Raw genomic sequence first — 22,775 nt, forward strand, 5'->3', positions numbered from 1 at the left:
GAGCTGTTTTCGGTAAAACGTCATACTCCAATGGCCTCTTTCATTTTCATCCGTCAAGCAGCGTGGAGGTGAAAGCGAAAAAAATCAAAAATTCCAGGATAAAAAGACAAATTTCCATCTAAAAATAAGGTAAATTCGTAGTTTAAGTGCCGCTTCATTAAAAAACGATGAAAATTCCTTGAAAAATATGGAATTATTCGAGAAATTCGCACTTGTGGTATCTCCATGCTTCTCCGGGTGGCATCATTTTCGACGCCACATTGAAGTACTGGTCAAACTAAAGTGCAAAATTAACAAACTTGACTTTTTTCGCGTATCTCAACCATCTTATACTTGAAATCAATGGAAAAAGTCAAAAACATTTGCTTCCTAACCTCGCCAAACTTGACCTCGTGGCATTCTGAGCGACTTTTTAACCAATTTTCCCTCCTTTTTTGCAGTTCAAACATGAAATAAGGCCCGGCGAGCGAAAATTCAAACATGTATTTGTACAATTTAACGCTACAAAAGGCCACGGGCATCACGCATGCAGTACACGGCAGTTTTTCCGGCACGAAGCAACAGGAAATCCTGCTTTCGCGTGGCAAAAGCTTGGAATTGGTGCGTCCGGATCCGAATACAGGCAAAGTTCATACGTTGTTGCAGATTGAGGTGTTTGGCGTGATACGGTCCTTGATGTCGTTTCGGTTGACTGGAGGAACAAAAGGTAAATTTTGGGAGATTTTTTAGGTTATGAAGTCTGAAGAGTGGTTTTGATGGTTGAAAATTTCAAATTTTGAGATTTTTCGTTGAAAATTGACACAATAACTCAACTTTTGAGATAAATTTTAATATTTTTCGATTGTTCAGTGTCAAAAATTCCCTAAAAGTCGATTTTTTATGAATTTTAGGTCAATTTTTCAAAAAAATGAAATTCAATGAGCATAAAGTCAATCAAAAATTCGTTGAAAATTTCGATTTTCATTAGAAATTACACGAATTTGTCCAAAATTATAAAGTTTAAGGAATATTTTTGCCTTTTTTCGACTCGATATTGTCAATAATTTCTTTGAAATGTAAATTTTAATAGAAATTTAAGTAAATTTCTGAGAAATGACGTCACATGAGCTCAAAATTAGTAAAAAAATTGGTAGAAAATAAATAATTTTAACAATTTTTGATGCAAAAAGATACAAATTCCTCTTAAACTTTAGAATTTTTGGAATAATTTTTAATATTTTGACCGGTTTTCATTAAAAAATTACATAAATTTGTAAAAATTCAAGAGCAAGAGAAACTTTTATAGTTTATTTGTTCTAATTTTAGGGTTTTATGAAAATTTCAAGTCATTTTATGACAATTTTCATTAAAATTGAAAAAAAAAAATTAAGAAATTCTGACTTTACAGTTGAATTTTTTCTTAAAACGTTCCAATTTTGAATTCAATTTTATTAAAAAATTAACTTTTTGAGTTATTTTTAATCAATTTTGACTTAAAATTGCTTAAATTTCATTTAAAATTTACTCTTAATAAATTTTAAGATCAAAAAAGATCCAAAATATTTCTCAAGTTCTTCAATTTTAAAAATTTTTGACTCATTTTTTGTCTCAATATATCAAAAATTTAAAAAAATTATCTGAATTTTTTTTGAAATGTAATTTTTTTCATGAAATTTATTGTAAAAATCGTTAAAAAATTAAAATTTTAAAAAATAATTCACAAATTTTTAAGTAATTTGTGTAATATTTAGAAAAATATAATTTTAAATTGATTTTTTAAACAAATTTTTGATAAAATTTTACCTCATTTGACTTAAATTTTAATTTCAAATGAAAATTTTGATACCTGAGAGTCGAAATTAGTGATAAAAACTTCAAATTTTTGTCATTTTCATCAAAAGTTAAAATTTCCATTCGTCAAAATCATTCTTCAGACCTAAAAACCTTCAAGGCATGTCTCTTGCTATTCATGTTCCACGTAAATCCCTTATGGAAACATGAAATAACTTGATATGCCAGATTAATTACGGCGTTATGTCGCTTTTGGAATGCAAAACCTCACGGCATTTCGATTTGAAACTAATGTCACATTACCAAAAAACAAAATTTTCTAAAAAATTGAAATTAATTCAAAATTTTCCTTCCAGATTACGCAGTTATTGGCTCAGATTCCGGTCGCATCGTCATTTTGGAGTACAATCCGCAGAAAAACACGATGGAAAAGGTGCATCAAGAGACTTTCGGCAAAACGGGATGTCGTCGCATCGTTCCCGGACAATATTTGGCAATCGACCCAAAGGGGCGCGCTGTCATGATTGGCGCCATTGAGAAACAAAAACTCGTGTACATCCTCAACAGAGACAGCGAAGCACGTTTAACGATTTCTTCTCCGCTGGAGGCGCATAAATCTTACAATTTGTGTTATCACATGGTTGGCGTCGACGTCGGTTTCGACAATCCCATGTTCGCTTGCTTGGAAATCGATTACGAAGAAGCGGATTCCGATCCGACGGGAGATGCCGCGCAAAAAGCTCAACAAACTTTAACTTTTTACGAATTGGATCTCGGTTTGAATCACGTGGTGCGAAAATATTCCGAGCCACTCGAGGAACATGCGAATTTTTTGATTTCTGTTCCGGGCGGGAATGATGGTCCTTCGGGAGTTCTCGTTTGCTCCGAAAATTACTTAACCTACAAAAATCTCGGAGACCAAAGAGACATTCGATGCCCAATTCCGCGTCGCCGCAACGATTTAGACGATCCCGAACGCGGCATGATCTTCATTTGCTCCGCCACGCATCGCACAAAATCCATGTTTTTCTTCCTCATTCAAACGGAGCAAGGAGACATCTTCAAAGTCACCCTCGAAACGGACAGCAACGATGTCGTCATCGAAATTAAGCTCAAATATTTCGACACAACGCCTCCAGCAACGGCAATGTGTGTCCTCAAAACGGGATTTTTGTTCGTGGCATGCGAATTCGGGAATCATTATTTGTACCAAATTGCTCATTTGGGCGATGATGACGACGAACCCGAATTTAGCTCGGCGATGCCACTCGAGGAAGGCGATACTTTCTTCTTTGCGCCTCGAACCTTACGAAATTTAGTCATGGTTGATGAGTTGCACTCGTATGCGCCAATTTTGGGATGTCAAGTTGCGGATTTGGCGAACGAGGATACGCCACAGGTGTATTTGTCGTGCGGCAGAGGCCCGAGATCGTCAATTCGGGTGCTGAGACACGGCTTGGAAGTGTCGGAAATGGCAGTTTCGGAACTTCCCGGTAATCCGAATGCTGTGTGGACTGTGAAAAAACGCATTGATGGTCAGTATTTAATGATTTTTAAGAGATTTTTTTTCTAATGTAACGAATTTGAAGAAGATTTAAAAATTTTTCATGTTAAAAATTTATGTAAAAATTTTTTTTCGGCAATTTTTCATTGAAATCGATCAAGTTAAGGATTTTTTGAACCGAAATTAATTTTTTTTTTCAAAAATTTAAGATTATTTTCAAGAAAATTTTATTTAAAATTCAAAAAATTTTCAATTTCAACCTAAAATATTCAAAAACTAAAATTTTTACAAAGTTTCGAATTTTAAAGAAATTTTTTAATTAATTTTTTTCTGCGAAAAATGAATTTTTTGAAAAACAAATAATTTCAAAAGTATTTAATTAATTTTTTTTTGCTTTAAAAAAAATTTGGAAAAAAATGGAAATTTCGTATGTTTTGATACAAATTTAAAAAAAAAAAAAAATATTAAAAAAATAGTAAAAATTTAAATAAAATTCTATATAAAAATTATTAAAAATTTTAAAATTTTAGCGAAAATTTTTTTTTAAGCATTTTGAGCTTTTTTTTAACAAATTTTAATTAAAAAAAATTTTTTTTTAAATATATTTGAATGCTTTTTGGTTAAATAATTATTTTTTCTAAAAAAATTATTTTAAAATTAATTTTCAATTTATTTTTTTTTTAAATTTTAATTCCAAATTTTAGCAAAAATTTTCAAATCTTGAATTTCTTACAAAATTTTAAGACATTTTTTTGTCTTCTTCAGAAAATTTTAAAAAATTCAGCTAAATTTTGCATTTTCAAGACAATTTTCTGTCAGTTTCTCTTCAAATTCGTTACATTTCCGTAGATTAGTGATAGTTTTTAAGTCATTGAGTCACAGAATATTAATGTAAAAGCTGGTGTTCGATTTATGATACCTTCAAAAGCATTTTTTCTCCTGAATTTTTTTAAATTTTTATTATCAAGACCGAGAATCAAACACCAGTTTTATTATTTTCAGACCTTGAATGGTTGTGTCTGCTGGCTACTGGCTAAATTTTGCATCGACTCGCATTGTTGAAAGGTAAGATCCCACAAAAAATCATCGAAGAAGGAGCCTTTCGTGCCTTTTGCCATTTTTAAGGACCGTTTTTTGTCACTTACGTTCTATTATTCTGTTAACTTTTTTTTTGACGTCACGCGAGTTTTAGAGTGAATTTTAACGAAATTTTTGCACCTTTTTTTTCTTGCAGATGAATTTGATGCTTATATTATTGTGTCCTTCGTGAATGCCACGCTCGTACTGAGCATTGGTGACACTGTGGAAGAAGTGACAGACAGCGGATTTCTCGGAACAACGCCAACTTTGTGTTGCTCGGCGCTTGGGGATGACGCCTTGGTGCAAGTTTATCCCGATGGCATTCGTCACATTCGTGCGGATAAGAGAGTTAATGAGTGGAAGGCGCCCGGGAAGAAAACTATCGTGAAATGTGCGGTGAATCAGAGACAGGTTGTCATTGCGTTGTCGGGCGGGGAGCTGGTTTACTTCGAAATGGATCCCGTGAGTATTTTTGAGTTTTTTTAAAAGGTTCGTGAAATGATTTTGAAAGAAAAAATATAAAAATTTCAGAGTTTTAAAATAAATTTTGAATTTTAAGGCAATTTTAGTTCAAAAATGAACATAAAAAGCCTTATTTCATCAAAATAATTTCTAAATTTTTAATCGATAATTTAAAATTTTTAAGAGCTTTTTGAAATTTTTTTTCTACAGTTTTCGAAATTTTTAAAATTTACGAATTTTTAATACAATTTTCTTGTCAATTTTCTGTTATATTCGATTTTTCAATTTTTTTTTGTTAAAAGACAATTGATTTTCTTTTTTTTAATATTTTTTTTTTAAATTAGATTTTTTAAAGTTATTTTTATAGGTTTTAAAACTTGAAAAATTAAATTTAAATTTAAAAAAATAATTAAGCTTAAACTTTTAAGAATTTTTATTCCAAAAGTTAGCGATATTAAAAATTATTTTTTTTTGTTTCGATAAAAATTTTAATTTTAATGAAATTTAAAATTTTTAAATATTTTTTTTTTATTAAAAATATAAATTTTATATTTTTTTTTAAATTCTACGACATTAAAAAAATTAAATTAATATATTTTTGATTAAAAAATCTTCCAATTTGAATGAATTTTTGAAATTTTAAGGAAATTTAAACTTGTAATTTTAATTAAAAAATTAAATTAAATTAAATTTCACTAAAAAATTTAAATTTAAAAAAAAATATAAATTTTTTGTCAATGAAAATTTGAAATTTTCTTTAATATTTACAATTTTTAATTTAAAAAATCTTAATTTTGAATTTTTTTTCTATCAAAATCATTTTACAAACCTTTCTTTTCAAATTTTTTATAATGATGAACACCTTTTCTGTACTACGATGAAGAATATCCGGTGTCCTGCAGTGCTGAATTCCCCTAAAAACCCAAAATTTCATTTAAAAAATTTCAAATTCTTTTCTAACATAAATTTTCTTTCAATATTTTTCAGACTGGTCAATTAAACGAATACACCGAACGCAAACGCATGCCCTCCGAAGTCCTTTGCATGGCTCTCGGCTCTGTTCCTGAAGGCGAAATGCGTTCATGGTTCCTCGCTGTTGGCTTAGTGGACAACACCGTTCGCATTATTTCACTCGATCCGAATGATTGTCTCTCGCCACGTTCCATGCAAGCCTTACCTTTTGCTGCAGAATCCCTGTGCATCGTCGAAATGGGTTCAGGCGAAACTGTAAAATCCTCCGGCGACGATGACGACGAAGGAGTTGCCGTTTCCTCGAAATCCGGAACGATTTACCTGAACATTGGCTTGTGCAACGGAGTCCTTTTACGAACGATTTTGGATCCGGTGACGGGAGATTTGCAAGATACCCGAACACGATATTTGGGTTCGCGTCCCGTAAAATTATTCAGGATCAAAGTTCAAGACGCAGAGGCAGTTTTAGCGATGTCTTCACGTTCTTGGCTGAGCTATTACTACCAAAATCGGTATTATTTGACGCCGTTGTCGTACGAAACGTTGGAATATGCTTCGGGATTTTCGTCTGAACAGTGCGCTGAAGGCATTGTCGCTATTTCGACCAACACTTTGCGTATTCTGGCACTCGAAAAACTCGGCGCGGTGTTCAATCAGATCACATTTCCGCTGGAATACACCCCGAAAAGGTTCTGCATCCACGAATCGACGAGATTAATCATCGCGGAGACCGATCACAATGCTTACACGGAAGAAACAAAGACCGAACGGAAACATCAGATGGCGGAAGGCATTCGCGAAGAAGCTGGCGAAGATCAACAAGAGCTTGCAAATGAGATGGCGGATGCTTTTTTGAACGAAATCCTTCCGGAAGACACTTTTTCGTCGCCAAAAGCCGGACAAGGCATGTGGGCATCCCAAATTCGCATCATGGATTCGATAAACGGACAAACAATCGCCAAATACACGATGAAACAGAACGAGGCGATCACAAGTCTCACAATTGTCAAGTTTGCCATCGATGGTAGAGCCTATGTCATTGTCGGAGGAACAAAAGACATGCAACTGAACCCTCGAATAACGAACAACGGCTTCATCGACACCTACAGAATCTCCGATATCGCATGCAGTGGCTTGGAATTCGTGCATCGGACAGAAGTTGACGACGTTCCAGGTGCATTGTGTCCCTTTAACGGTCGGATTTTGGCAGGAGTCGGTCGAATTTTGCGAATTTATGATCTCGGACAGAAAAAACTCTTGAGAAAATGCGAAAATAAACATATCCCCAATTGTATTGTCGGTCTCCAGTCGATGGGACAACGCGTTTATGTCTCGGACGTGCAAGAATCCGTCTTTTGTGTCAAATATAAACGCAACGAAAATCAACTTGTGATATTTGCGGATGACACATACCCGCGTTGGATCACCTCGACGGCCCTCATGGACTACGATACTGTTGCCGCTGCCGATAAATTCGGTAACATCACAATTTTGCGACTTCCGCACTCGATTTCCGACGATGTTGATGAAGATCCGACGGGAAATAAGGCGCTTTGGGATCGCGGATTGCTGAATGGCGCCTCGCAAAAAGCCGAAAATGTTTGTACATTCCATGCGGGTGAAGTTGTCATGTCGCTACAAAAGGCGACACTTATCCCGGGCGGGTCAGAATCCCTGATTTATGCGACGTTAAGTGGAACTGTGGGAGCATTGGTGCCATTTACGAGTAGGGAAGACTTTGATTTCTTTCAACATTTGGAGATGCACATGCGAAATGAGAATCCGCCGCTTTGTGGAAGAGATCATTTGAGTTATCGCAGCTCGTATTATGTCGTGAAGAACGTTATGGATGGCGATTTGTGCGAACAGTATAGCGCACTCGATCCGGCAAAGCAGAAAAGTATCGCGCAAGATCTGGGAAGGACTCCGAATGAAATTGCCAAGAAGTTGGAGGATGTTAGGACGAGATATGCGTTCTAAAAGACGACGAGGATAGTTATTGTAAATAGGGATTTGAATTATTTAAGGTGAGTTCAGATTTTTTTTTCATATTTTTGAGTCGATGCAAATAAAATTTAAAAGTTTTATTCAAAATTTTCAAAATAAAATAAAAAAAATATTTTTTTGAAGAGGAATTTTTGTAAAAAAAAATTATCAAAATTAATTTTTTTTTAAATATTTTCTTTAAAATTATAATATATTGAAAAAAAAAATTAATTAATTAAAATTAAAAAAGAAAATGAATTAAAAATTAAAAAGAAATTGAAATTAAATTAAATTAAATAATTAAATTGAAAAAAAAATAAATAAGGCCGCTCCAAATTTTTTTCTATGTTTTTGTCCCCTGCCCCATTTCAAAAGCCGAAAATCCAAAAATAATAAAAAAATTTCATCAAAATTAAAGTTAAATAAATAAAAAATTTATAATTAAAAATTAAATTTATTTTTTTATCACATAATTTTATTAATGTATTAAATAATTTTTTAAATTTAAATAAAAAATTGATCCAAAAATTCCTTAAATATTTTTTGATGATTTCAAGCAATAAATTTTTTTAAAAATTAAATTTATTTTTTTATCAATAAATTTAAAATTTTTAAAAATAAAAAATTGATAAAAATTTTAAAATTTTTTGATAAAGCAATAAATTTAATTTTTAAAAATAAAAGTAAAAATTTTAAAATATAAAAATTAAGAAAAAAAATTTATAAAAATTAAAATGTGACAAAAAAATAATAATTTAAATTTTTACTTTAAAAACTTTAAAAATAAATACTAAAAAAAATTATTTAATTTTATTTGCAACGACTTTAAAAATTAATAATTTAAATGATGTTACATATAATCCGTGTTTCATCTGATTTTTCAATGATTCTAACTTGATTTTATCTGACTTTTTGTCATAAATTTTCTTTTAATTTCATTAAAAACTTTTTCTAATAATTTTTTTTTAAATTTTCAGGTATTTATTTACACATCAGTCAGCATTTATTAGGAAATAGATCAAAAAGCCACTTGAACTGAAAAGGTAAATATCAAAAATTAACAAATTTTTGTCTAAAAACCCATTTTAATGATGATTTGAAACAAATTGACCTTTGGACACAACTGATTCTAATGATCATAACTTACCTTACTGAGAAATTTCTTCAAAATTATATAAAAATTTTAATTTTCGATCAAAAATTAATCACAAATTTTCTTATTTTCAGCTCGTTTTTAATAAATTAGACGCTTAGTACTACAAAAATCACATAAAACATCAAAAAATGGTAAGCTTAAAATAAATTTCGAATAAAATATTTTTTTTTTTGTATGATGATATATATTCAAGACCTTTGGACACCTGTCTGACCCCATTATGATTGTACTATTTTACTGAAAATTCTTTAAAAATATTAAAAACTTTAATTTTTTGGGTTCAATTATTAATTTTTTACTTTTTTTATATTTTTAGAGATCCATCAAAAGACGATTTCAAGTAGAAATTCTTCAAAAAATATTCATAAGGTGAGTTTTCGAAGCCAAAATAATTTTAAAATTAAATTTTTATGATGATTTAATAATATACAAGTTAGACTATTGAATTTTCTTTGATTAAAATTCACTCACTGAACATTCTTTCTTAAAAAATTTCTTTAAAAAATACAAATTCATGTTATTAAAGTCGATTTTCTTTAATTTCTTTCCAGATTAATCTCCGTGGATCTTCAAGTTACTGTACTACTCACTCAAAAAATGCCGTTAAATTAAGTTTATTAGATTTTTATGTCTTTTTTGTGGTTGAAAAGTATTTTGTAAAATATAAAAAATAAATAAAATCTGACAAAATCATATTAAAAAAAATATTGCACACGTGTTTTTATAACAAATTTGCCCCTTTTCCTGCATCTCTCTCTCTCTTGACTGCATTTGAATTTACAAAACAATCGACTTATCTATGCAACATCTAGCGAACGAACGAAAAAAATACACATCAAGATGTTCCGATCTGCATTCATTTAAAAATATAATTTGAGGAATCAAATTTAAACAGCTGCAAATTATAATAAATAAAAAAAATGAAAAAAAAAAATGTGAAAGATTCGACGGCGATAGTTCAAGGAATATGATTCATTGTGTCGCTAAAAGAGTTGAAGCATTTTATTTTTATTATATTTATTTATTAATAAACTATCGAAGTTTTGTTGTTTTTGTCCAAAAGAAGAGTGACGACGTTCACATTTCATGCACAAATGGCACACAAATATCGGAGTAATGAATGAGATTTATTGTGTGTGAGTAAAAAACGTGAATTTAGCCACATTTGTGAGGAGTAGGGGGACCATAAGGTTTTTTTTTTCGAAATTTTATTTTTAGAGGCAAAAATTATTTTTATTTTTTTTTTTAATTTTTAAAAAACTTTAGAATGATTTTTTGCTGAAATTTTTAATCTTTCAAGGACTTTTGAATTAATAATAATTAATTTTAATTTTATTAATTTTGAAATAAATTTTTATTAAAATTAAATTTTTGATAAATTTTTAGATTTTACCAAATTTTTTAATAATTTTCTTGTATTTTTGAAGCACTATGTTGACGAAATTTCAATATTTTTTTTACATTTTGAGTAAATTTTGAAAATATTATGATATTTTACTGATTTTAATAAATAAATTTAAAAAAAAATATTCATTTTTGAGGCAAATTCATTTAATTTTTAACTATTTTAATTTTTAGTTTTTAAACAATAATAATTTTATTTCAAATTTTTAATAATTTTAATTATTTTTTTAATTTTATAATTATTTCCAAATTATATAAATTCAGTCCAAGAAAATTATTTTTTTAAGAAAAGTCTTATTTTTATCTTTATTTTTTTAGTTACGGAAAATTTTTTAATTATCTAAAAAAAAGTTCTAAAAATATTTTTAAAAAAATCTTAGAAAAGCTCAAAATATCTTGGATTGCTCAAAATTAAAAAGAAATTAAAATTCTAAAATTTTTGTAAGATTTTTTTCCTTTTTTAAATATTTTTAAATTAAAAAATTAAATAAAAAAATAAAAAGTTGTTCAAAAATTATTTTCAAAAATTAAAAAAAAACTAAATTTTTAAAATTTTTTACTAAATATTCCAATTTTGTCAAAATTAAAAAAAAAGAAAAAAATTTCATGAAAAGCAAATCATAAACATCAAAAAATCCAGTAAATTACCTTAAAATTTATGAAAAATCCTCTTGACGAATGAAAAATTCCCATCTTGTCACCGTAAATCTTACGTATTTCCACATTTTATTCAAACTCTCGTCAATGTAATGCCTAGACCGGACGCACGTGTTCACTTACAACACTAAACAACAACAACAACACTTAACATTTGCAATATCTGATCTTTATAAGTGAATTTTTACAATGTATGCAACCAGCCAGCATACATTTGCGAGACATAAATTCCGCTCTTTTTTACATCTCTTGACTAAAAATCAGATAATCCAGAAAAAAGTCATTTTTGTGTGTTGACTTAACTTAAAGCAGAGTCTTAAGGCAATTTTAGAGAGGAATTAGGTCAATCCTAATCAAATAACCAAAATTGTCTTTGGTCTACCTTAAAGAGAACGCCTCTCATAATTTGCTTTATCATCCATTATAAGAGCGAAGATTTTTTTTTTCGACAGGTATGTCCTTCAAAAAATGGGTTTAAAAAATTATTGTTATTAATTATGGTCTTTTGCTACCTCTTGCTTGCTACCTGATAATGACAAGTGTTCGACGATTTTTCTATTTTTTTTTAACCGTAAAAAGATAAAGATCTGTGATGATTTACCTACGAGAAAAAAAAGGAGAAGAAGGAACTATTTTTTATGGTTATTTATTTATTTTTTTCTAATATCGTTCGAACAATAATGATGACGATTACTACCAGTATTGCCGTGCCAGAGACAAATGAGTTTAAATAAATATCGTAAAATGTTGTTGGGTTTTGCAGGTGCAACAGATTATAAATCATTGAAAGAAAACAAAAAAAAAAATAATAAAAAAATAAAGATTAGGAGAAATCTTTATGGAATTTTGTACTAGTTTTGTCTTGAAAAGATATTGCCCAAGTTCTGCTGAAGTCGTAAAAATTATGTCTGTGGTAGGTTTTTGTAAAGTGAATGAAATGGCATGAAAAATTGGCAGGGTTTTCAAGGGCGTCTGTCTGCCCTTTAGTCATTCATTAAAACTTGAAATTTTAAAAAAACTTAAAGCTTGATGATTTTTTGTTCCATTTCGAAGAAAAAATCAGCTAAACTTTTAAAAATGTGCACTGGGATAAAAATTTTAAATGTGCATTGGATTGAAAATTAGTTTTAGAACAAATTTTGAACGAACGTTAAGGAAATATTTCTAAAAACAGGATAAAATTTTCTAAATGTGCATTGGGAAAAAATTTTTAATTTGCATTGGGTTTAAAATCCTCATCAGAGCAAATATTGAAACCAACGTTAAAGAAATATTTGTAAAAATAGGAAAAATTACAGCTAAAATTTTCAAAATGTGCAATGGGATAAAAATTTGTACTGAAATAAAATTTTAAAATTTGCACTGGGATTAAAATTTTAAATGTGCATTGGGTTGAAAATATTTGTTATAACAAATTTTGAACGAATGTCAAGGAAATATTTGTAAAAACAGAAAAAAATTAGGGTAAAATTTTCAAAATGTGCACTGGGATAAAAATTCAAACTTTGCATTGGGTCAAAATTCAAAATACTCATTAGGACAATATCCAAAACAAATATTGAAGCAATATTCAAATTGTTAAACATTCAAAATACATTTTAAAAATTTCAAAATGTGCATTGGGCTAAACCACGTGGTTTCAAAAATTTTCTTTATTTGAACTTCAAAAACTCCAATGATGCTTTAAAGGACTTTGAATTGATTTAAAAAGACAACTCAAGGCTGTAAAGTACTGAAATTTTCAATTCAAACAATTTGTGCTGAACTTCAAATGGTTTTCCTTTTGAAACTTCATGATAAAAAATTTTCAGTTTCGATCGATTTGTCGATTGACTTAAAACTTGAATCAGCTGCTCTGCAAAATCATCATTTTCGGGAATGTCTTTAATAACCAATTCTTTGAGTTTCGGCAAGGTTTGAATCAAACTAAGAATTAATTCATTCAATCTTGAAGTTTTTTCATTATTTTGTATTTCCAAAGATTCAAGGTTAAGGAGACTTCCCAGCTTGGTAATGTCAGATTTTGACAGTTCTTGAACTCCAAACAGTTTTAATTTCTTCAAGTTAGTTAATTTGCTGAGAAGATCCATTTTAATTTGACATTTATAGCATGAGATGTAAAGCTCTTCAATTAAGTTATTTTGACTCAAGTTCTCTAATAATTTGTTGATTTCTTCAGAAATTGAACATTGGTCAAAATTATCTTCAGAAAATTGATGGATTTCAAGTTTTTTCAAGTTTGGTAAAGTTCCAAGGCGGTTTATGTTGGGAGAGAATATGTCGAATGAAAGATCTTCAAGTTCAACTAGGTTTGAAACGATGAAGTTTACTACTAAGTTTTGGTTATCTTTCAAAGTATCGTCATCAACAAATATTTTGAGTTGTTTCAAACTTAAATTCTTCTGCAAAATCTCGATGTAACAATGCAATGTAAGTTTTGAACAGAAACTCAAGTTCAAAGATTTCAAGTTTGAGACATTTTTGAAGAAGTTTTTCGTGATTTTTTCATCAACGATTTTCAATTTTTCAAGAGATTTTGCATCTTTGAAACAATCACTGAAACTATCATCAAGGTTGACATCCATCAAAAAAAGAGACTTTAGACGTTTAAGTAGCAAAGTGAAGCTCTGGATATTTGCGATATCTTCAAGATTGACATAGATGAGATCAAGACTTTCCAAATTCACGCAACTTTTGTGAATCAATTCAAAGATCTTTGAATTATCTAAAAAGTTTTGTGAGTTTTCTATCTCAAATGATTTTGCTACTGAACCCAAGAATTGTACAATATCCAAGAATTTGGAATTTGATAAGTTGTCAAAGAAAAACTGACTGAACCTTGCTCGACTTTGAAATATTAAGTTGTCTAATTTGAGACAAATTCCACGTAAATTCATTAAGTCAAAAAGGTCGAAGAATCGTAAAAGGTAGAGCAAGCAATCATCGTTCAAATCCATCAAATCTGGAAATTTTTTTTTTTTGTAAATCGAATTGCGAAAACGAATACTGAATTAGTTACTTTCACATTTTTTTAAGGTCCAAGCTACGTTTGGACTGTCCATTTTTAATAGCAAATTAATTGAAAAAGTCACAAACAAAGTTCTTTGAAGAATTAATTAAAATTATTATTATTTGACAAGAAAAACAAGGCTTACTTTGCTCAAATTAGAAGTTTTACGAATCAACAATCCCTTAAGGGATCAAATGCCTAATCCAAAATATTTTTTTCAACCAAAATTTTATAGCTGGAAGTGAAAATTAAGTCTTTCTCACATATTTTTTGATAACATTTGCTCCATAACGCATTTTCGAAAAAAACTATAAAAGCGTTATGAGGCCTATAACGCTTTTTCTAATAAATATGAAATATCGTTATGAACCATCCAAAATAATTTTTCAACCTAATTCTTTTTCAACCTTAAGGGATCAATTGAATTTTTCGCCCAACGTCATTATTTTTTGGATTTCTTACGCATTATGTAGATTACGGTACTTTCACATTTTTTTAAAGTCCAAGCTTCGTTTGAACTGTCCATTTTTAATAGCAAATTAATTGAAAAAGTCACAAACAAAGTTGTTTGAAGAATTTATTAAAAATATTTTTTTTGTCAAGAAAAACAAGGCTTACTTTGTTCAAATTAGAAGTTTTACGAATCAACAATCCCTTAAGGTTGATCCTAATCCAAAATATTTTTTCAACCAAAATTTTATAGCTGGAAGTGAAAATTAAGTTTTTTCTCACATATTTTTTGATAACATTTGCTCCATAACGCTTTTTCGAATAAAAACTAAAAAGCGTTATGAGGCCTATAACGCTTTTTCTAATAAATATGAAATATCGTTATGAACCATCCAAAATAATTTTTCAACCTTAAGGGATCAATCTGACCCGTTTTTGCCCATAGGACGTCATATTTGGAAAAATTACTGTAATTTTCCAAGTTTTATACTTAACACTGATTCATCTTAAAAAACCACAAAGAAATTCGTGAAGCCAAACTGAAGTTATAACATTTCAAAATCGGTATGGATTTTGAGGTTAGATTTTCAAACAAAATTCATAAAGTCGTTAAAATCCAAAAAGCGCTGTTACAAATCAACAACTCGCCTACTTTGAATTGTAATAAAACTCATTCAATCACGAAAAGTGGCAATTCTTTGTCATTCCTCTTATCACTATTGATGATCTCTCTCCACACATGTGTACACAAAAGCATAACAAGAAACTCAAAGAAACAAACAACATACACAGGAAGTTGCCTTTATTATATTATTTTCTTGTAAAAAATTTTTTTAAACCTTTTTATTATACTGTGAAGTACCTTTCAATTCATTTAAACTTTTTTTTCTCTCTTTTTTTCTCAAATATTTTGATCACGATTTAAAAGCTTTGACCATAAATTTCCGAGTGCAGAGAAAGAGCCATAAAACAATGTGACGCGACAATGGCAGTTGCGGCGCCTCAGTTTCTTATCAAGCGGTCGTTATTTTTATTTTTAATTTTAATTCAATTTCAAGGAGATTGAAAGCTTTCAGAGTTAATGATGGGCAATTTATTTAATGTCAGAAGCGGAGAGAGAGAGAAAGATGACTATCGCAGTGTTTGAGTGAACGCCCTATCATCCTGTTCAATTATCCAACTCGACAGAGGAAAAAAAAATCACTTTTCGTTATGAATGAAGTTGACCATGAAATCCGACGAAAATTTACGTACTTTGGGAAAAACGGTGTCACACGAGCTGTAATGGCACTTTTTGTTGTTTAATTTACATTCGTACAATTTGGATTTAGTAGAACAGTCAATTCGCTGCATGCGGAACAAAAAATGTCCTTCATAGTGAAAGTATATCATGAATAAAACATGTATGTCACCAATTGGCGCATGACTTGATTCCATTTAAAGTTTTGTGTCGAGTAATTGTTCGCGAGAACATTAGACAGTCGTTGAAACTACTGTTAAAGTGATAGGACAATGTTTTGATTCTTTTTCGTTATTATTATTATGAAAAGTGCGTTACAGTTACAGACATAATAAAATCACGTTGGATACGGGAAACCATTTGCTATTTATAGGAATAAACAATTTCGGGGTAGAAAAAGTAGTTCGTTACTATAACACCCGAAAAAACTTGCGGAATCAATTCAAAGTGAAAAATTCCGTCACACAAGGCAGACGTCCTTTTTTGTCAAGCGAAGTAAATTTGAATAAAAAAAAGTCCTTGACATGACGTTAGAGAAGGACTCGAAGAAGGATCATCATCATCATAAGCTTCCGCCGCATCATCATCATCATCATGGCACGGGCAAGCCAGAAACTGCAACGACAGAGGCCTCGCATAACGTAATCGAAGGACATCACGATAATGTGGTGACCTGTTACGGTAATGAAGAGATCCGTGCGTTGAAGGAAGAGTTGGAGATGGAGAGTAAAATGAGGTAAGTGCTTCCATATTGATTGTCCAAAAAACCTAAATTTAACACTCTAGAACGAACCAAAGTGTTTCTATGCATTTTTAGTGACATCGGGTATGTCAAAGAGGTACTTGATAATACCCAAATGCACTAAAAATGTCTAAAATCCGTTTGGTTCGTTCTAGAATTTTAAATTTAGGTTTTTTGGACTACTTTAGGCCTAATTAATACAAAACTATCAAAAAAATCTCATGCCATTTATTTTTCGATGAAATGCTGATATCGGGTGTTGTGTTACTGAGCTTTAAAGACTCGAGACTCATCGTAAAACTCGAAACTTCTCGATTTTTTTCACTTTTGAGGTTCGAGCTTTCGAGAAGTAGGTCCAAATTAGCTATTAGTTAATTAAAAGAGTGAGATCAAAATCTGTTTTTCACAAATTCGCGCGTGGCTTTTTTTTTTGAAATTCACATAGTTCACGTCGATATTGAATCCGTTACGTATCATGTCATTCAACAAATTCACTCCCTTGTAAAATAAACAATTCTGTGCAAATACTGATCTCATAAGGGGCAACATAAGATTTCTCTGTTGTCCATGGATTTCGATTCAGGCTTCTTATTTGAAAGGCATCTGAAAGTAAAAATTTAATAAGATTAAAATTTTTTAAAACTTACCTTTAGTAACTCTCCATATTTCAAAAAAAAAAATAGAAACCAAGCTCAATCTCGCTACACGGAACTCAACCAGCAAGTTCAGGACTTCAACTTTGACGCTGAAACCTTCAAGAATAACCCGGAATCCAAATACGACTCCTTGATAACGAAGCAAAATTGCGTCAACGATGCCTTGAGTAATCAGGTGCAAGAAGCTCGCGATAAACTCGCAAAATTATCGCATTCCTTGAAGAACATTGAAATTTGCGGCAAAGGTAAAGAAGTAAGTGAACCACTTTTCGAACAAACATTGATTGTTCTTTTTTTTCTTTCGTTTCTCCTTTTTATTTTTTTCCTTCTTGTATTGAATTGTATTGATTGGTAAACACATAAATTTTGTGTGCAAAAAAAATATATAACAGATTGTCATTTAAGTAATAAGGATCTTTGCATTCATTACGAATGCTTGAGTAAGGTAAAGATGATAACTAAAGAAAAATCATTTCAACTCATTTGCATACTTACGCAATATTTATTATCACAATTCACATTCATATGAATGCATCTTCGTTCATAAATGCCTCCGAGTCATTTTCTGTCATCTTTTCATGCTCATTGTTCATTTTTTTCGTACTTTGTAGTAAATATGAAACTGATTCAATTTTAATTTCTTTCAAAATTTAAATAAAGAGTGAACTTACCAAGGAAATAAAACGCCTCGAACGCATGCATATCGACTTACGAAGCAATCTTGACCGATTGCAATGGCGCCTGGATTGTGAAGCCAAGAATTATTATCACCTACTCGATAACTACCAAAAGTTGCAGGTTGAGTTGTATTACTTGGAGCATTTGAGCGAGAAATATGCGGTAAGTTATTTGCAAATTACTTTGAAGTTAAATTACTAAATTTTCTCATTTTTTGGTCCAGCAGTTGAACAACGAGTAAAAATGATCAAAAAAAAGTAGTTTTTAGCACCTTGCCTCCAATAAAGTCATTATATGTAAAAAATGTCACAAAAAAAGTTTTTTCTTACCTGGGATTTCATTGAATTCAGAGTTTCAATCAAGCAGCAACACCTTTCGCGTCCTTTTCCACGAAACACCGGGACAATTATGGATTCACGTCACATCCAAGTCGCAATCACAACAATTCAAGAAGCAAACAATAGCCACACCTTTCGACATCTAAAATCCATCGCATTGTTATTAGTGTTGCATTTTAACAAAATAAACGACCATTTGTTTGTGGGACAAGAAGATACAAAAAAAAATATATCGGAGGAGATATTAATTAAATTATGCTTGGGTTAGGCCACTTATAAGGCAATACAGATTTTTCAAAAAAGAAAAAAGTTATTATTAGTTAATAATGGGTCGAAATATGGTGTGTTATTGTGTTACAAAAGGAGAAGAAGCCAGATGGATCATTTGACGACAATACAAATTGTTTAAGAAATGGAAGATAAGACCCTTTTCTTTAGGATTTTAAACTGTTGTGTTGCTTTAAAAAGACGAAAAAAATGCATTCAAAGGAATGCAATATGGAACGATGTTAGACAATAAAAGGGAAAAGGAGATCATGTAAGTAGTGGCATTGTTTGAGTTATCGTAAATCAAGTCAATAGTTTTGGTTCTGCAGAATGCGATACTATTTGTTCCAAGAGGTAAGGAAATTTTATTTTTAGAGACAATTGGCGTAGCGAAAGGCAGTAAAAGTTAAGTGTAAGTTAAGGAGAATTTCATTCATGGTTTATGAAAAAGAAATTTCGATACGCTAAGGTGAATTTTTCGATACGTCTAAGGATTTTTAGAGAAGATGAGGAATGAATGAAGGTGAGTTTTTATCTTAAAATGATCAAAAAGATTAAAGTTCGATGGATATCTTCTAAAGCTGGATGAATTAGATCCTTAAGCTACAGATTCTATTTTTTAGAATTTTAACCTTCAAATAACCTTGAATCTATTATGGACTTCGAATGAAAGAAAACATGAGTCAAAAGGCATAAATTTTTCAATATAACAAAATGTTTCAATAGAAGGAAACTAAGATCAATTTAAATCAAGCTGACCCGATTAGAAACCTGAGTTTTACAAAAAAAGTTGAATGAAGTATTTTAAGGTTTGAATTCTCAATAGAAATTAAAAGGAAAGCATACAAAGGGACTTCTTCCTTAACATTTTATTTATGAAACGTATCTTCAAATATTTAAAGTCAATTTTAACGGATCTTTTGAATAATTTTGGAATTTGAGATATGATTTCATACTAATTACTGAATTTTAGTTTAAAAAATTAATCTTGAGTGTGAAACTATAGCTCAAAATCCAAAAATTGTTTTTGAGTTCATTTAAAATTGACTTTAAATAAGTGAAAATACATTTCATAAGGAAAAGTACCTTAAAACTTAAAAATCATTTCTATGGTTTCCTTTCCATTTCAATTAAGAAACAGAGGACAATTAAGAGTTCCAAGAAGTGCAATATACGACTCTGTGTGGCATAAAGGATTGAATTATTTTAACAAAATGACTGTGATATGTGATATTAAAGACTATGATAGTTTAGAGACTTTTAAAATTAAGGCAAAGCAATATGTGATAAACGAAATAAGTATATGAAAAGGTGATATTAAACGAACTAGCCAAAAACCGTCGCAAATGATGGAAAGAAAAACAAAAACAACAGCAATTGAGATTTTGAAGCCTAAAATACTTGATAACTCTTACATATATTGTAAAGCTTAAATCTTACCTTTCAGTCGATGTATAAATCATCCTGATGGCTCAAAATGTTGAAATGTCTTCACACCTGCAATGACATCATCTCCAACTTCTCTGAACTCTCTTGTCAAGTACAAACATTATCTTCTGAATACCGAAAGAAGAAGAAAAAAGCGCAACATGTCCCATTCATTACCATTTGTGCCAAGTGTTCGTGCAATAAAAACCTCTGATGATTTTGTCTCTCTCTCTCTTTGCTTGGCAGGAGTTGCAAACAATACTTAGGTGTGGTAAATAACTTTTTAACATTTCCGCTTCACAATATTTCAAGTGCAAAAAAAGCTCATTCTTTGCATTATTATTACTTTTGGAGCATCATGAAGTGTTTTTGTTGCATCTCAAACAAATTTCAAAGTAAAAATGCAATGTGTGTTGTTAAAACACAAAAATTTTTATGAATGGAACGAATTGGAGTTAAAAGCAACAACTTTGTCTTGTCGTGTTCTGTTCTGTCTTGTCTTGACTCGCTCTTTTTTTTTATTAAAAGAACAATTTCAAACAACATGTGTGTGCTCAAACTGTTTTTTTTTGCAGCATCTTTTGTAATAATTACACAAAAAAAATTATTTCACGCATAAAAGGTCAAGTGCCTCTTCAAGTAACATTTTTTACTTTGATGAAATGACTGACAGAGCCCCTGTTGATACGTATGTACCTTAATTTTTTTTTCGAAACTTATTTCGTGAGACATGAAGCCACACACGATAATTAATCAAATCACGAAGTATCTTGCGGGTCCAAAAACTATTTTTGTTAAAGTTTCCACAGCTGAGTATTTTTATGTGTTTTTCCTGCGTGTGCGAGACAGTTGTCGTCATCGTTGTCGCATCTCAAGATGCAGGAAGGAAAAAACCTCTATTTTTAGTGCAATGAAAACAGAAATTATTGCCTAACGAGGAACATGCGGAGCGCACACCGGTCTCGCATCATATATTCTCGACTACTTTTGAACGAAAGAAAAAAATAAATTGTAAAAATAGGTGTTTATCTCCGTGTGACATAAGATACGCGCGCGAGTGTTTCACTGTGATTGAAGAATTCACACGTGTACAATTTTAGGTTTTTTTTCTCGTCGTCGTCGTTGACGTTGATGTGATTTACAATTTTTATGTCAGCAGCAGCATGTTTCAAGTTGAGTAGTTTACGACTTTAATTATCACTCAGGTAAGAATTTTTCGGAAGTTTTCTCTTCTTATCAGAGGTTACCTTGAACTTTTATGAAAGATCGTTAAAACTCATAAAAATTATATTTTCTCTAATTACTCAAAGGCGCCAGTTGCAATAAAAAAAACTTTCTTTTTATTACCCAATATTTGGATAATTTATGGATGAGTAATGACTTGACAAGATTCTTCAAGGACATCATCGTTAAAGATGAGGAGACAGACGATCATTAACTGAAGACTTATCAGTTTCGATTCGAAGTAAAGGAAGGAAGGAAGGTAAGCATCCTAAGGACTTTACTAAGGATATTTTAAGCAATCAGGACCTCTCGGGTAAGTATAATCTTAAATCTATAGCTGGTTATCCTAACCACTAGACAATATGGGAAATTTATTAATGTTAACGTTGAAATTGATGAAGGCTTCTATAACCAATTGCTTCAACTTCTTATTCAAAACCGATTAGAAGAACAATTTGTAACATTTGTATCAAAGTAACCTCCAGCCTTTTAAGAACGAAAAATTTATTCAAGTTATAATTCGATTACCTTCTAAACGAATCTGCCATATGAACAGCCACATGTCATATTTTTCACCAAAAACTTTTATCTCTTTATCCCGACTAAAATCCTTTAGAGAGTAAAAATTTTGACATACTGCAAATTGGCAAATCTAATAAAGTCACATCGAATCGTTAAGGATAGAAATACGATGGTGATGTCAAAATTATATTTTAGATATAACACGGATCAGCTTTTAACAACATTGCATCCCTTCATGTTCCGTATAATGAACGTTGATTGTTGTAATAAATAAATTTCATGCACGTGGTCAAAAATATTTTTAATATTTGTCTCTATGCGCTACTACTTACAACATATGACATCTGTTGTAGTTATTTATTCATAATACAACAAAAAAATGAAAAATTTCATAAAAAAAATAAATATTAATATTGATAATTGTCAACAACAATAGGAACATGTTCAAGTACTCAAATATTTATGAGTGGCGTAAAACAAAAGAATTTTGCTCTGTGTTAAGAGACACTCCTGGCCATATGACATGAAAAAAAAGTTTGGGAGATTTCCGAATCAAAGCACTTCAAAAAGGGGGCAAACACTTAAATTTTTTGTACTCACCATTAATTTAAATTCCAATTTAATTATCTCCGCACCCTCGATTGTGTGTTATTTTTATAGGTTCTTCGGTATGTGTAAAAAAACAAGGCGAGATGCGACACTTGTATGTTGTTGCAATTTGTTTGTACAAATAAATTGTCGTTAAATAATTTGATTAAATGATTTGCATCTCTTCCAATATTTATGAATGTTCAATGTTTTGTTCATATGTTCGAATATTTTGAGACTTTGATCCGAATTTCATGTGCATATGGCTTTAAAAATGTCAAAAAAAGTTCGTTAGAGAGACATATGGCGATTTTCCATTCCATGAGAGAGAGAGAAAATGGAAAAAATGCTCCAAAGTAATCCATGGTAAAATTTGCCACCCTTATAGACGACAATCTCCCCAATTTTGTCTCGTATCCACAGCGACCGTCAAATGGGCGGGCATTCAATCCAAAATGGGGATTTTATCGATTATTCTTGCGCAGTACATTTTTCCATCGTCATAAATGTTCATCTTTAATTTTTTTCATCTTTTTCAGATTCCTTTCCCTTTTTTTTTTAATAAAAATTTCCATCTTGAACCAAATCCCTGCCATGCGAATTAAGAAAGGATAACACCGTGTCAAATTTCTTTTGTTCTT

General features: G+C 30.5%; 2 protein-coding genes across 3 annotated transcripts; both read left to right on the plus strand.

Annotated features, from left to right (window-relative positions):
* Window positions 1-20: 20 nt before the first annotated feature.
* On the plus strand, window positions 21-9,620 carry LOC134836149 (splicing factor 3B subunit 3). Its single transcript, XM_063851388.1, has 9 exons — window positions 21-129; window positions 441-706; window positions 2,127-3,305; window positions 4,509-4,816; window positions 5,804-7,815; window positions 8,752-8,817; window positions 9,002-9,061; window positions 9,247-9,299; window positions 9,482-9,620. Exons 2-5 carry the CDS (start codon window positions 481-483, stop codon window positions 7,766-7,768), a joined length of 3,678 nt encoding a protein of 1,225 aa, XP_063707458.1. The 5' UTR covers window positions 21-129; window positions 441-480; the 3' UTR covers window positions 7,769-7,815; window positions 8,752-8,817; window positions 9,002-9,061; window positions 9,247-9,299; window positions 9,482-9,620.
* Window positions 9,621-16,091: 6,471 nt separating this feature from the next.
* Window positions 16,092-18,070, plus strand: LOC134835642 (uncharacterized). Of its 2 annotated transcripts, none has more exons than XM_063850560.1 (5): window positions 16,092-16,427; window positions 17,117-17,334; window positions 17,482-17,534; window positions 17,750-17,929; window positions 17,994-18,070. In XM_063850560.1, the coding sequence occupies exons 1-5, from the start codon at window positions 16,216-16,218 to the stop codon at window positions 18,006-18,008; spliced, it is 678 nt and encodes a 225-aa protein (XP_063706630.1). In that variant the 5' UTR covers window positions 16,092-16,215; the 3' UTR covers window positions 18,009-18,070. The 2 variants fall into 2 exon arrangements, with proteins under 2 accessions (XP_063706630.1, XP_063706629.1); XM_063850559.1 differs by having other exon boundaries at window positions 17,991-18,057.
* Window positions 18,071-22,775: the final 4,705 nt, after the last annotated feature.

Source organism: Culicoides brevitarsis, chromosome 3 (assembly GCF_036172545.1).
Source record: "Culicoides brevitarsis isolate CSIRO-B50_1 chromosome 3, AGI_CSIRO_Cbre_v1, whole genome shotgun sequence".
NCBI lineage: Eukaryota > Metazoa > Arthropoda > Insecta > Diptera > Ceratopogonidae > Culicoides > Culicoides brevitarsis.

Coding starts and splice junctions, on each gene's coding strand:
- LOC134836149 (XM_063851388.1), top strand. CDS start 481: ATGTATTTGTACAATTTAACGCTACAAAAGGCCACGGGCATCACGCAT. Junction 707..2,126: donor GTTGACTGGAGGAACAAAAG/GTAAATTTTGGG, acceptor TTTTCCTTCCAG/ATTACGCAGTTATTGGCTCA. Junction 4,817..5,803: donor TTTACTTCGAAATGGATCCC/GTGAGTATTTTT, acceptor AATATTTTTCAG/ACTGGTCAATTAAACGAATA.
- LOC134835642 (XM_063850559.1), top strand. CDS start 16,216: ATGACGTTAGAGAAGGACTCGAAGAAGGATCATCATCATCATAAGCTT. Junction 16,428..17,116: donor GAGATGGAGAGTAAAATGAG/GTAAGTGCTTCC, acceptor AAAAAAAAATAG/AAACCAAGCTCAATCTCGCT. Junction 17,535..17,749: donor ATTACGAATGCTTGAGTAAG/GTAAAGATGATA, acceptor ATTTAAATAAAG/AGTGAACTTACCAAGGAAAT.